General features: G+C 34.7%; 2 protein-coding genes across 2 annotated transcripts in view; one reads left to right on the forward strand and one right to left on the reverse strand.

Annotated features, from left to right (window-relative positions):
- Positions 1–9,311, reverse strand: part of LOC129793172 (uncharacterized) — a 17,853-nt gene extending 8,542 nt beyond the window's left edge. The window contains exon 1 of the mRNA XM_055832928.1: positions 8,741–9,311. Within this exon, the coding sequence (XP_055688903.1) occupies positions 8,741–8,754 (14 nt within the window). The 5' untranslated portion in view covers positions 8,755–9,311. The remainder of the gene's footprint in view (positions 1–8,740) is intronic.
- Positions 1–15,314, forward strand: part of LOC129793173 (uncharacterized) — a 1,136,769-nt gene that overhangs the window by 215,647 nt on the left and 905,808 nt on the right. The gene's annotated exons all lie outside the window — the stretch shown is intronic.

The following is a 15,314-nucleotide window of genomic DNA, read 5'->3' on the forward strand; positions in this document are numbered from 1 at the left end:
GAATGAAAAACATTCTGCAAAAGCTCCAGCATTCAGCCCTAGAATAACTTTTGAAAAAATCAAGAAATATTTGTTTTAAAACCCATAAAACATGCTCCTTATACAATTCTTTTGTTAAAGAAAAACAGAAAATTTGTTTGGCACTTCTTTAAAATAAAATCTTTTGAAATTTTTCTTTCAAAAAATTTATATTAAGTTGTTTAAAAAACAATCTTTTAGTTAAATAAAAATAGCAATAATATTATTAATTGTAAGTGATCAATTTTAATAATTACTTTCCAAATAAGCAGTTCACTTAGGCCACTCTGTGAAGTGTACAAAAAATTCCCCATTGATGGATAAAATTGACAAAATTCAATCACCGCGTCTTTTGGCCATTGCCTCAAAAGGCCCAAAAGTAAGACAGAAAAAAGGAAGAAGCGATGCCTGCATTTGAGAAACTTCTGCAGCTGAAATTTTTCATCTCACACCCAACATATCGCGTAGAATGTCTGTGTCAGAGTGAGAGATGCTCTCAAACGTTATTATTTGATCTCACTGACGCAGAACATCATCATGTGAAATTACCACCGGCGCGTTTAATGTCTTCCTGCGATTGTTCTCTCCCCATGTAAAGACTTCTTATTGAGGCAGGGAAGCTCCAACCGACATATTCTCAAACTCCATCGACAGTCTCATCATCATTCAGGTGCTTTATTATGTGATTAAGCAATTTCGAACTTCAATTCGTCGCACTTCATAAAATTATCTCTTTCCTCCGGATGTTTTTTTTCTCCTGCCAACTTTTCTATTGTCCGCCCCACAGTAAACACACGGCAAAACATTTCCAATTTTCCCCCCACAAAAGGCCTCAAAGAGACTCCGATTAGAGGATCAACCACCACAAAATTCCACGAAGAAGAGTTCTGTGTCACCATATTAGAATTTCTTACACGCGTGTGGGCTTAAGAAATAAATGCTTCTAAAAGAAATCTTCTTCTTATTAGAGCCACGATGAAAATCCCTCCATTTTCACGATCTCACCATCAACACACACAAAAAATCTTTCTTCTTAGCGATGGGCTTTCGTGGTTTCCCCCCTAATCTGCAAACAATTGAAGGATTGTCTTGTACTTGCGTTGGTTTTTAATTCATTTAAATAAATTCACAAAATGCGCACACATCAGTTGATTGATTTATTATTGAGTTGTGTGAAAATTGACGACATGTTTGGAATTTTAAATTAATTCCCGGTGAGAAGAGAATGAAGAAATAGGTATATATTGCCAAATTAGGGCTTTCGGTTCTTTTCGAAGTTTTTTTTTCTTGGGGTTCTTGAACGATCGAGGTGATGTGTATTGAATTTTGGAGCAAATCATGAGAAAATTTTTTTGAAAGCATTTCTTGGAAGAATTTTTGAAGTTCTAAAAGGATTTAAGCAATATTTAAGATGCTGAAGGATTGTTAAAGGACCCGAAAAGTCTTAGAGAAATTTAAATATTTCTTCTAGTGTTTTAAAGAGAATAAAGAACACAAGAAGAGGATTTTAAAATGTTCTAGAATCAAGGAAAACTACTTTATTGTCTACAACAGCTCCTTTAATAAAGCTCCCGGTAATTCGCTATTAATATTCAAGCAAACGTAAATGATTTTAAATTAAATCATTAAGATAAAATGAGATTAGTTTCAATTTACATATTTTAATTTCTTAAATGATTTTTAAATTGATAGTGAATTATTATTAACTTTCCACAATATCTTTTTCCTCGTCAATCATCTCCTATCAAATCTGCTTGCGATCTTTGTAGGTAATGTTATAAATGTAAAATAAATAACTTTCTATTAGCAAAGATATCGCAAAAGACCCCCCAAAACGACATTGATCATTGCTTAATAAAATGTATGCGATCGCAAATATTTTATTGCTTAATTAAATACTCAGGTTGTTGCAAGAAAAAAATCAAGACAAATATTTTGAATGAATTTTTTGTGGAATTTTTTAATCAATATTGTGGAGAAAAGAGAAAATTCCCAGCAATCTTTCTCAACATTCTGATGTGATCGTGGTGTGTGATGAAAATGCCCCGCGGAAAGAAGCGCAGTCAAATTACCAAGAAGCCAAAAAGGAGGAATCCACCAAAAAAATTGAAGAAGATGTCGTACCCAATGAAGGTATTAAGACAGTTATTTCACGACTGTGTGATCAGAATGTTTTCTCGCTTAAGAACAATCACTGTTTGGAGTAATTTGAGACACACCATTCATTTGGTATTCATGGCACAGCAGCGTAGATGAAGAAGCACCTTCTCAAGCCAACTAAAAAATAAATTGTTGATTTCTCGGGCAGTGAAGACGAGAAATTCCCCCTTTGAATTTTGTCAACGCCGGAAGTGCTTATGGGTGAAAGAAAAGAGAGACCATATCGATCATTTGGACAAGGTGGACACTACCAAGAGAAGGTGCTCACAGAAAGGAAAGTAACAAAGAAAACCAGGTAGATGATTTTTTTTACTTCTTCTTCTAAACAGTAATCCCCTCAATGTGGGACAAAAAAAAACTATTGAGAGGATTACTGAATTATCTGACAAAACATTTGCATGCTCGTTTGGCTTTAATTTTCCCAACTCGCTTCACCTACGCAAAAGTCATCAGAGTGCCAAAAGAGTGGGTGTTTGATCTTCAATTCATCTCCACATCGCAGCAACAAACAACACAACATCGCCCAAAATCACCCAACAAAGAGGTACTTTGGAGCGCTCATCACGATGCAATTAATTAAATCGCGTCTTTTTGGTTATTTTTTAATGCCATCAAATTATGAGGAAGCAAGATAAAAATTGCCATAAAATATTGATTAATTTTTACCTCTCACGATCTCTTGCAATAGATTGTGTGTCTGTGTGTTGCCTGGTTTTGTCCATAAGAGCCGGAAATTGCTGATCCCTCTTCTTTGATGCCCCCTTTTGGGTTTCCCTTCGTAAATATATTCCCTCTCTTATGCCCTCAAACCACACTTCAACAAAGGAAATGAATGAAACGAGGAACCTTTAAACACAACTATCCTACCTGCGGTGATGAAGAGATGCAAAGAGAATTGGTGGAAGATCCTCAAAAATGAAAAAAAAAACCCGAAACAACCCAAAAGCGGATCGTTGAAAGAATTATTGCCATCATTTTCAATTCCCTGTCCCACATCTCTCCCGCTCCTGTTCAACCACACCTGCACACAGTCCCCAATATCAATCCCTCGTTTATCCATCAATGTACAACCGCCCAAACCACCTGAAGATCGCGACAAGATCCACAAGAAAAAAATAAATAAATTTTCTTTCACCCACCCTCAATCGAATATTCAAATTTTGCCTTGATGATATTGAAAGAAAATCACCCAGAAATGGCTATTTATTGGCTCATTTTCATCTCTTTAACACGCGATCATCTGTCTTCGGCATACTTTCAGTGGAAATTTATTAAATAGCAAACACGAAACGTAAAAAATCATATCAAATTTCAATGTAAATTTCTGAGAAATAATAAAATCTATTTTCAGTGCATGAAAGTCTATATATTGGGTTGATAACTGTGGTCGGGTTAGAGGTCGCATAAGTTGATGTTTCTATATGCAAATTTACATAAACAAACGCTTGGGAATTTTGCAGAAAAATGTGCAAAAAATGTTATCAAACGCATTTCTGAGAGAAGCGTGGAATTAATTGATCAAAGTTTGCCGTCCAAAAGGGTCAAGAGGCGTTTAGCTAATTAGAAAATAGATTGAAAACTGAAATTAATTTTTTTTAGATTTTGAAATCTCAATTGAATGCATTTTAAATGGAATTTTCAGCAATAAAATATCAATATTGACCTTAGACTATGGCCGATTTAGCGCAATAGATAAAAAATTATAATTCTTTTTATACATAACCTAACTTTAAAAAAAATGCTTTTTACGTTAATTTTCTTGAAATTATTAAATAAAAAAGTTCCTTAAGTCTTTGCTCCAAAATTCTACATAATTTACATGCAATTTTATATGAAATTAAGCAATTTTCCTCAATTTATTTGTCTCCCAAATTTTCGATGTGTGACTAATGGAAAAGAATTACAGCTAAAAAAACAGAAACTTTTCAGTAGTATTTTATAATTTGTATTCCATATATTCTGAAATGACTAAAACGATCCTTTTGCATTTAGAGAAATCACTGGTATGAGACAAAATAGTTTTTCATCCAATGCAGAATGTTTTAATACCCTGAATACTTCGCATTGTTGCTTTTCCTTTTCAGTGAATGCACAAGTTGGATATTTCCGGTGTAATATGTTTTTCAAAAACTTTTATATTCTTTCTTCACGTCATCTCTCATTCATGGCAAAACCATTTTGTGCTTCTCCCGTGAATGGCAGAGGAAAAAAAACTGCAATAGTTTGAGGGGGAGAAAAGGGCAGATTCTGCTGGTTGGATGGAAGAGCGAGAATTCTATTCATTAGTGTGGGTGCTATTTAGTGAAATTCCTCACTAAAGACCCCACACATGGTCTCTGTATGCCAGGAAAAACAGAAAAAAAAAGAATAAACCCTGAAGGTGGATGAACACAGAGAATGGCGTTTGGGCTTGTTGCAGAACAATCCCAGCAATTGATTCATTTCCTTTTTCAGTCTTTAGCACCCAAACAGCTCAAAAATAGATGGTCTGCGCTGAAACTCTCGCTAGTCATAATGAAATGCAAATAAACCCAAAGTGCAATGAATGGAGGTGATTTGTCTTGAATTTATAGCACCTTGATAGGTGCGCGACATGTTTCCATACTCCTCATGCTACATCATAAAGACAGGCATTTTATTGTGCACAAGAGGACGATTGTGGTGAAGAAAAAAGTCCAACGATCGAATATACATTGTTGTATATCTCAAGCACACAACGAAGAAATTTTCATTTCTCGCCATTCAATTTCTTTGTGATCTTCTTGCGACATTGCTGAATGTCGCCTTGATCGCACAAGAAGACAGAAAGAGAAAAAAAAGAAGATCAATTCATGCGATCAATGGTCCGCAGCTTGAATGCAGCTCGCGATCATGGCGATATTGTCATGGCGAAAATCTCTATATTATTCCTTCACACCAAATTGGGTAGGAAGTCAAATTGATCTCCCTTGTTATTCTCCGTGCATCTTATTCTTCGCCTCAACCAAAATGACATTCAATTGAATTTCAATAATCCAGCAGAAGATTTCTCTCAATAAATTCAATTGAATAATCTCCATTCCCCGCAGGATATGTCGATAAACGATCTATTTTAGCCACTTACGATGACACAGATGATCTTCACCGCTATTAACTATCTTCACAGATCGCCGAGAATTATCACCACAAGATCACATGAAGATCAAGTACAGGTATACTGTAAAGCGGGGTGAATTGGGTTCAAAAATAAAAATCCTAATATTTTCACTAATTTAAAAATTAATTCAGAATTAAAAATTAAAAAAAAAACGTTTAAACAAAAGATCTCTGATGATCGATAAAATTTTTATTTTTTGAATTAGTAAATTTTCCTTAAATTGGCTTAAAATCTGAAAGAATTTACCCCTACTAACATGGCAAAGAAGCAATAAACTTGATCATCGACTCTCTGACCTTTTCCCAAAGTATATTTCCTTAATATTAATTAACAAATATTGAAAATAAAACACAAAATAAATTTTATTAAAAATTCCCATAAACATTTTATTAAAAAAAATCATTCCGAATCCACGAAATCACACAGATTTAATGCGATGAAACGTAAAATTCTAACTCAAAGCATCGCATCGACCATGAAATTAGTCTCTCAAATCCCGAAGAACGAGCTTTGATTATAATTATTAACTAATCAAGACACATCGTCAACTGGATTGTTGAATGAAAATGTGAAGAAGATGAAAGCTCAGAGACATCGAGAGGATCTACCTATAAAAAATCATGTTAAAAGCCAAAATGATTAATGTGATCAATGCGCGGTGTTGTTTTATCAAAATATTTGAAATTCCACCCAAACGCCGCTCTTTGCGCAATGCGCTAATCGAATTAGTGGGATTTTTTCGAAGAATTATCTGGCGGCTAAATTGGATTTTCATCACCTCACAACACCATCCATTCGCTCGATCGTGTGATCGCACCAAGAAGACACACACAGAATCCAGAACTTCATGTTTGCGGAGATTACTCTCGGATTTTTTTCTTTTTTTTCATCTTTTTACTCAATAATATCGAAGAAGGGCAAAAGTAGCATGAGAAGAGACCCCAATGCGCGTGATCTCTCCACCATGCAACATCTCATTTGGGTCCACATGGTACAGAGACACCAAGAGAGCCACCAAACCCACCGATCTTGTGTCACAGGCAGAGATTTGTTCAAAAAGTTTTTTTTATTTAAGTATTTTAATAATTTTATTTTATTTCTAATCTAAAAATATTTGTTTCATATTTTTGGAAAGAATAAAGTAACAAGAAAATAAGTGTCGTCCAAAATTTCTCCTAAAGCCTTAGCATGATCGTTAGCGTAACCACAATCTGTTGGATCTACCTTCGGTTCGAATCTCAAGAAAAAAATCTTTTTTCTCCTCAATTTTAACGTTTTCTTCAAAAAGAAAAGTTAAGTAATGATCACAAAATCAAAAAAGTTAAAACTTTTTGAATAGACTTTGAGCACCACGTAGAGCGAGCAAAGTGATCGTGGAGTCTCCACAGATGCATTGAATGTGGTGGAATATGAATGTGAAACAACTCGCGATGGCGCGTAGGTGTTTCTGAATGGAAAAACGACAAATTTGAATAACACACAACAAAGATGTATAAAATTGTGTAGGACGATAGACATAATTACCGTAGGTTGAACCGCGCGTTTCACTTGCCAGTTTTACACACATACCCACAAAAATCCATGCCAGGGGAAGGAGAGTGAAAAAAGTGCCCACAAAATATGGATTCCACGGCGATATTCCGATCAAAATGGTTAGGCAAAAGGGGGGGCCACACGAGCCACGCATTAGAAAAAGAAAAACGTAACAAGAAAATGTGGGAGATCAACTGCACAAGTCCGTTAAAATGTTTCATTCAATGCACCTCCGTCACGAAAAAAAAAATGAGGGCGATCTATTGCATTTTATCTTGTGCTCTCCATATGTATGATTTTTAGGAGAGAACTTTATAGAAAATTTTGCTCCAAAAACCCCTTCAGAACGATTGAAAAAAACCCACACAGAGTCAGGCATTTAAAATTAATTCTGTTTGTGGAGTCACTTTTCTTGTTGGTGTCAACAATAAGCAGTATGAAGAAAAAAATTCCTCCTTTTCACCTTTAACACACTCCTCAATGACTCTGATCTTGTGCGGAGGCGTCTTCTTCCCAAACCCAACTGCGAGAGCAACAAACAATGTGGAGCCACGAAAGAACAATCATCGTCATTTTTTTTCTTGCCTCTCAACTCGCACACAACAACTCCCCAATTTATTTATCCTTCTCCAAGAGAAATATCATATAAGATTAAATGTGGAGGTTTCTCAAAGAAATTAGTTATAGAACAAATTTTATCAATTTTGTCAACCATTTCCCTTAATTCCGTTGAGCTTTTAAATTAAAAATGACATTTCCTTAAATTAAATGTCAAAATTCAAAAATTTAACGTAATTATGGTGGCACGAAAGCAAAAAAAAGCGCTAAGAATCAATTTTCAACTCTAGAATGTCTAGAATGATAAATTTCATTCAACTTGGGTGAGAATAATTCATCTCTCTGTGAGGCACCTCCCGATACAACGCTCGGGAAGAAGGTGAAGCAAGACATAAAATTCTTCTAAACAAGAAGTAAAAACAATCATTTGAAATATTTGTGATTCATGCACGTCATCACAATGGGAAAAGAATTCCAAACCAACACACCGCGGAGGATGACTTCAGAGAACTTTTTTTTTGTAGAGCTATGATCTAAAACCCCCAAAAGGCGAAAGAATAGAAGGAATATGAAAAGTGATCTGAAAATAGCCAATTTATGACCAAAAAAATGTCACGAAAAGAAGATAATTGTGTCACAATCGAGAGAATAATAAAATTAAATATTTACACCTCTGCGAGATTGACCAAAAAATCCAACAGGGTGTGTCCGATTGAACGTTTTTTGCAAAAAAATCAAAGCTTTCAACTATTCTTCCTGATCCTAAGAGAAAGTGGAAAATCTTTCGTGATTTTTCATTAAAATTTTCAACACGAAAGCTGAAAGCTTTGGATTATAAATATAATATTTTTTGAATAAAAACATTCTTAAAAAAATTATAAAAAAATAAAGATTTTTCGTCCACCATGTATCTTCGTGGTATACCCAATAAATCCCCATAAAATTTAACCATAAAAGCAATATAGACGCCACAAATTCGCATTTACATTGTGAATTTTGTGAATTTTATTGGTATTTAAGTCGATATCTTTCTTCTTCTTTTTCTTTTCGCTTTGGGTGATGCTCTCTTCGCAAATCTCTTCTCTGGGATCAATTAAAATGTGTTACAAGCAATCATTTTTCCTCCTTCGATGTGATATGCGATAGCATTAATCGATGGAGACACATTGTGAGCTTACGTGTGGCATGACGTATAGTGATTAAAATCACCTACAAGAAATGCGCTCCCAAAGTTGCAGTGCAGTTACCCAACATGCTGCAGCAGTGCGCACGTAAATCTTGTTGCAAATTTTCAAAATGAAGAATAAGATAAATTTTAAAAGTGCGCACACATACCTGAAAAGCAGCATGACTGAATGAAGCTCAAACTGGCGAGCATTTAAAACTGGTCTTTAGCACCTTTGACCATTTTAGGCGCAATTTTCCAACCCCATTTCCACATCAAATGCGCGCTCTCTGTGACTAGGTTTTGTGGACTTTCCGCGATGATCTCTCTTGAGAATCACTTTGAGAAAAATGTTTCTTTTTACTTCTTCTCACTTTTTTTCTGATGAGTTTGTGTCACGCACTCTCCTGCTGATCCAGCACACTGTGGATGGCCCCTTTTGTATATATAAGTGAAGAAGAGAGTCAATATCTCTTATCACTTCTTCCACTTTGAACACACCCACTAATTAAACAATCAACTTCCGCAGCACTGTGTGGGACTTGGATGGGGCCCCACGCCTAACTCACACTGCGGACAATCTTTACACTGGCACTGTGGCAGGAGGCAGCAAGGAACGGGGATAAGTGCAGGGGAAGGCACGAAATTCATTGATCATCAAACCAGGTGATTGTTCTTTCAGTAAAATGCCAGCCACACGCGTACACAACCTCTCTGGCTGATTGTTCGTCACCAACTGCCGCTGCTTGCCTCATGCAGGTTCGTCTCTTCATCGGGCACCCAAGCTCAGTGAAGAAAAACTAACATAAAAAAACACAGGTGGTTAATGGAAGAAGGTGCTGAAGAGAGACAGAGACCATTCGTGAAAGTGAGATGGAGAATTCATTCAAAAAGCAAAGCCACGAAGGCATTCTCGTGAGCTTGACGAGCACACCAATTCTACACGTGGGTTCCCTAAGATGGTTTTCTTGTGTGTATTCAAGAAATAAAATCGCTGTTCTCTCCTGCCACTGAATATCAAAGAGATCAAAGCTAAGAGAGAGAGAGAGCAACTAAAAGTTAACCCATTTAGTCTATTACAGATTTCTTTTCATTGAAGAATTTAAAGAATTTATTTTCTTAATTTTAAAACATTTTTCTTGCGTACAATTATGTATTTTGATATATTTGATTTCCTTTTTGATAAATAACAAAATATTTTGACAAGACTGGGTTTGGTACAAGAATATGATCAGGATAAAACCATTAAGAACGAATTAGAACGCTCCTTTCTTTAATACTTGGGAGAGATATTTTTTTCAGACAGCATTCAACCTTTTCAGCCTAATTTGTTAATATTCAGCTTAGATTGAGGGTCAATAATCAAAATTATTTAGTTAAAAAAACGTTTAAATGTTTTTAGTTAAAATAGTTGGAAAATTCGAATTAGAACATTTCCGTTTCTTCTTTTGAAGATGATGATGATGAACATTCTGCAATGCTTTGCATATTTTTTGAATCCCTCTATGAATTTGTATATTTTTAAAAATCCGCATTTTAATTATTTTCAATGAATTTTCTTTTAAGAAAACTTACCAAGAAAATTCAAAAGAGTGCCTAATTTTTACATAAGAAAATTTTGCTCAACATCAATTATTCTATTATATCAATTTTCCCCAAGCTTATACATACATACATACATACATATTATTTCCTACTCTTTCTCTTACATCACGTACAGCGTCGCTGTCGGTGCTGAAGAGGCATTGAATGTGAGTTTGAACATAAATGTGGTCAAAGCTTTTTTAACGGACGTAAAAGCTCAATGAAAATTTTTTTTATGTTATAAGACTTTGTATCTTAGAATTATCTTTGCAAATCAATTAAGAATTCAAGTAAAAATTTATTTTGGCGGAAATTCTAGCATATTTATTCATTATTTCGAGAGAACGAAAACTAAACGACACAATAACCCTATATTGACTGTTTTTCAACAATAAAATAATCTTTAAAAAAATAAACTTTCTTTTTCTTAATTTTTTCAACCTTTAACTCGCTTTTGTCGGATGTAAAATTTATGAGGTTACCCAGAAATTGCCCCCGCATAATTTTGTACTATGTTGGGGTCAGAAACCGCACGATAATGAACTGCTTGGTGGGACTCCCACTTAATTGGTCTTCTTTACAAAATATCACATAAAAATTGAATTATTCGCAAAGCAACGTGCTAATTCTGCCAAACAGATGGGTAAGGGCATCTTCAGCAGGTGTCTTGAAGAGAAAAAAAAAACGAGAAAAAAGGTGGAAAAACCAAAAGAACCGCAAGTGGAAATTTAATTATTTGGTGCGTGATGGGATTTTTTATTATTTTCTCGTCGTGGGTGCTAATTCATCGCTTAGTTTGGGAAGGTGGCAGAAAATTAAATAAGAAAATACTGCAAATTATTAGAAAGAGAGTCGGGGGTGGGTTATAACAATTTTTTAATTGGAAAATTTACACTAAATTAATTTATTATCATGAGCACGAGTTTTATTAACTCTATCTTCATGTTTTTATTGAAAGGAAAATTGCATTGTAATTAGATAAGTTTCTACATGAGTTTCTTATGAGAAATTGCCTTTAGTTTTAAGGGGTTGATGAGAAAATAATGATTCAGTATTTTCTTACTTCTCATACCGATAAAATTTCGGTGTGGTTGGTGTGGGTGGTAATGAAGCAAAAGTTTCATATGAAAAGGCATCTTTCCTAAAAGTTTGATTACTTTAACAATAAAGAGAAATTATTTCCTCAAAATATTTTATTTTCCCAACTAATTAGCTATGCAATTCTATCAAATTTCCCCTTTTTGAACTATTTAAGAGAATTTTTAAAAGGTTCTAAATATTTTATAAAAGATTTTCTGGTTGCAACTCTTTATATCTTTGAGGAAATTGCATTTTCCAAGCGGCAATTCATCGTCTTTTACAAAGTGAAACTCACTTCATTTATTTGGCAGCAAATTCTGCATAGAAAACATTATTTCCAATATATTCTATTTATGTATCATCTCATATACCTTTTGCTATCTATTTATTTATTCATGGAGAATTCAATAAAAGCCCCCCAGAATTGAATGAAAACACTCCTAATCAATCCTATTGGAAAATTTTCAATTCACTGTAATTTATCCAATTTTTTTCAATTGATGCGTGGGTGGGGGTTGAAAGGAATTTTATTCGAGTAAATTATTGACAAGGTTAAATTAATGGGGTTTGTCATTTTGCAAAAAGGGTTGTTTGTATTTTCGGGATGTTTTTACAGCATTCCCTTGATTTTATTGAAATTGTGAAAATGAATTTTAGATGATTTCTGGGAGCTTTTTTTCGTTGTTGTTGTCAATTAAAATTTCTTTGTTTTAATACAAAATGTGGTTAAATACTGAAATTAGTGGTTTGGTATTTTATACATTATAAAGAGAGGAGCGCTTCAACTCCTTTTCACTCTTTAATTAAGCTACAGTAGCACCTACATAATGCTGCGAAAGTTTTGTGGATTTAAAGTTGTACCCAGGGAGCTTTCAATTTTGGAAAATTTAATAAAGGAAAGCACTTTATAAATCCATCAAAGGGATTATTTTGTTAAATTTTCTTATCTACCAATTTAATGGGGGTGTACCCCCACAAGAAATTGACCCAATACGTCTTCGTCAGTTAAACATGGAATCCACCTCCTTGCGAAAACTCTTCCGGTTCGAAGGAGCGTGAAAAGTAAGCAAAGAAGCCAATTGAATTTGCTCTTGTCGTATTTGAAATAATTCAAACTCCCTTCAGAAATTTCATTTGGTGGATGTCTTGTAAACCAATTAAATATATATTTTGATTACATTCCCATTCACTATGGGGAATTCGGGTGGAGAAGAGAGGAGAATTTCCAGAAAGTCCCGGAATTCCCATTAGCTTTTAGGCAAACATTTTCTCGGACATCCCACAAAGTCGATTAATTAACTTTACTCAATAGTTGGGTAATTTGTGACACTATTGAGTGCCTTCGTGGACATATAAAGGTCGCCTCCCTGTGCTCAACCACCCACATATGACTAAATATTATTTCGTTAGCTAATTACAGAGGAAGGTGGAGCACGAAAGGGTACTACGCAAAGATGATTTGTGTGGAATGTGCAAAGGGGTTAATCTTTCAGGGGTAGGATTTTCACCTCTCTACGTGACCCAGTGCGATGGATTTAAATTTGTCATCCATGAGCCATAGCCGTATCAATCTATACCATCCATATCATCCATTTAATGTACAATGTCTTCAAGATTATCTCCTTGGATAGCCAACTCGGAAATCAGAGTTAAGAAAATTCACTAAAAATAGATTAAAGATCATTATATTTATATTTATATTTTTTAATCATGTCTTAACAGAGTAAAATTTAATCACTTATTTCCAAAGAAAAAGATAAGAAAATTGGTACGTTTTATTCAATTAAATTAATCTTAATTCTCAAATCTATAAAAGGAGCTTCAGGAGCATTATCAACTCTAGAGCAAAAACGATTTTGCCCCAAATCTCACTGACTGTGAATGTCTCGAGGAGACGATTAAGAGGGTCAGAGAATTATTTGTAAGATCAATTTAGCACAATTTCATCTTCAGAAAGCCATCCAAAGTGCCATAAATACATCAACTTAACGACTACATCGACTTCAACAATAAATCCTCGAGGCCTTGGTCAGAGCATTAAATTTTGTAGATGCATCAATTTGGGATGTAGCCCACACACAAACTGTTATAGTTTGCACTTGAAAAAACATTAATTGGAGGCCGTGGAATTTATTATAAGTCACTCATGTTAGTTCGTGGGTTAAATATTAATGAGGAGCTTTTGTTTGGTTGGTGGAAGGGGTGAGTAGGATGACTTGCTTTCTGAAGCTTTCAGGGGGGACTCTGTCAATCAATCAATTTCGTGTGAAAAGAACACGATGGGCGGATTTTGAGATTATCACCCCAATCGTTAGACAACTCCAAGGATTTTTATTCCTCACCTTTTGGAGGGAAGAGATTTTTAGGGGTGGTAGATTTTTGGGATCTCCTCTGGGATTCCCAATTAAAAGTTCTCTGACGGAAATCTCAGCTTCGTGCGTGGAAATTTATGCAAAGCATCCTCATCCCGAGTTTTTTTTTCAACGATGGAATTCCCTTTTGAGATTCCTTTCAAGCTCAATTTTGATAAGATTCCCATTTACACATTCAGCTTATTTCTGGCAATTTTATCCTTTGCCACGCAACCGCGAAAGAAAATTTAAAGAAAAAAAAAAGAATGGAAATGGAAAGAAAATGTGGAAGAAAAATAATAATTATTTAAATATTCGTTCTCTTTCTGTGAAGAATTTTATGGCCAAGCTAAGGAAAGAGAGTTAAGTCATCAAAAAATTAATTTAATCCCAAAATAATTAAATATGTAATTTTATACATTAACTAAAAATATTTGAAGTGCAATGAGAGCTTTTTGGCCCTTCTAGCATTTTGGAAAGAAATAATCATCTAAATCTTTTCACTTGACCTTTCGTCGTAATCCAAACTTTTTTTTAAAGTTTCCCCTCCTTAAATTCTAAATGATCCCCACACATCCTTTTCTTTTCTCCGTGAGACTCTCATGAACAAAATAAAGAGCAAAGAGAATTTTTTTTAAATATATAAAATGATTTACGCGCATTTCGCTACATTAAACGGTCGCCAAGTTATTTTCTAATTAAGATAGATGACTTTTCACGCTACGAAGAATTTTTTTTATCCTCAAATGGGGTTTATTAATTAAAATATGGTCCACTCTTGCCTCAAGTTTTTTTTCACGTAAAGCTCCAGCGCTTTAATTTAAATTGACATTCACGTATATTTCACGGCATAAATATTCATTTTTGACCTTCTGTCGAGAGAGCTTTTTGTATAGCCCAGAAAATACCAATTGTGAACCCTTTCTTCGGTATCAGTGAGTGTTTTTCTTCCGAGTGAGAGGAGGAAAATGTCCAATCAAAATTGTCATTGGCCTCCTTTCTTCTTTTGAGATTTTATTAGCATAGAAAGGCACGCCGAAGGAATGCAAAACAGGGAATTTCCGGCAGGGAAAAGCCTCTGAATTGTGATTTTTTTACCTCGCGCAACAGTCAATTTTCATGCCAGACATTTTCCCGCCAAAGTACTCAACTGAGTGCCTCATTGACCTTTTTCTCACCATCGTGAGATCTTCAATGAAAATCGCACAGAGCAAAGTTTAAACACAAAAGTTCTATTAATATTATCACAATAAAACTATGATTTTAATGATGCCGAATGTGTCGAAGAGTGTATGTTTTGGTTGGTAAAGTAAATAAATTGCTGCATGCGTGAATATTTCTACCAAGAGCATCAAAAGATCGTCCAATCCCCCATCCACCGGAGATGTTCTTTTTCTGGGATGCGTGGTACCAAAAATACTTCTTCTGGTCAGTGCCAGTCGTAAAATCGATAGAGATCTTCCTAATACTCTCTTTTTTTCTCCTCACACACACACATGAGATATCCTGCTGTTTTCGTTGATAAAACATTCGAGGAAAATCTCTCGCAAAATCTCAAGCCAGGGGAAATGGAAAAAATTATTTTAAAAATCAGGGTCAGGGAATTTTTATTTAAAGATGATTTTTTGCAGTGTTTTGGAGTTTTTTTTCAAGCTTACAAAACATTCAAATGAGTTTAATTAGAATGAGAGATTAATTGATCTTTACTTTGCAACGCCCTTAAAAATCA

Source organism: Lutzomyia longipalpis, chromosome 3 (assembly GCF_024334085.1).
Source record: "Lutzomyia longipalpis isolate SR_M1_2022 chromosome 3, ASM2433408v1".
Lineage (NCBI taxonomy): Eukaryota > Metazoa > Arthropoda > Insecta > Diptera > Psychodidae > Lutzomyia > Lutzomyia longipalpis.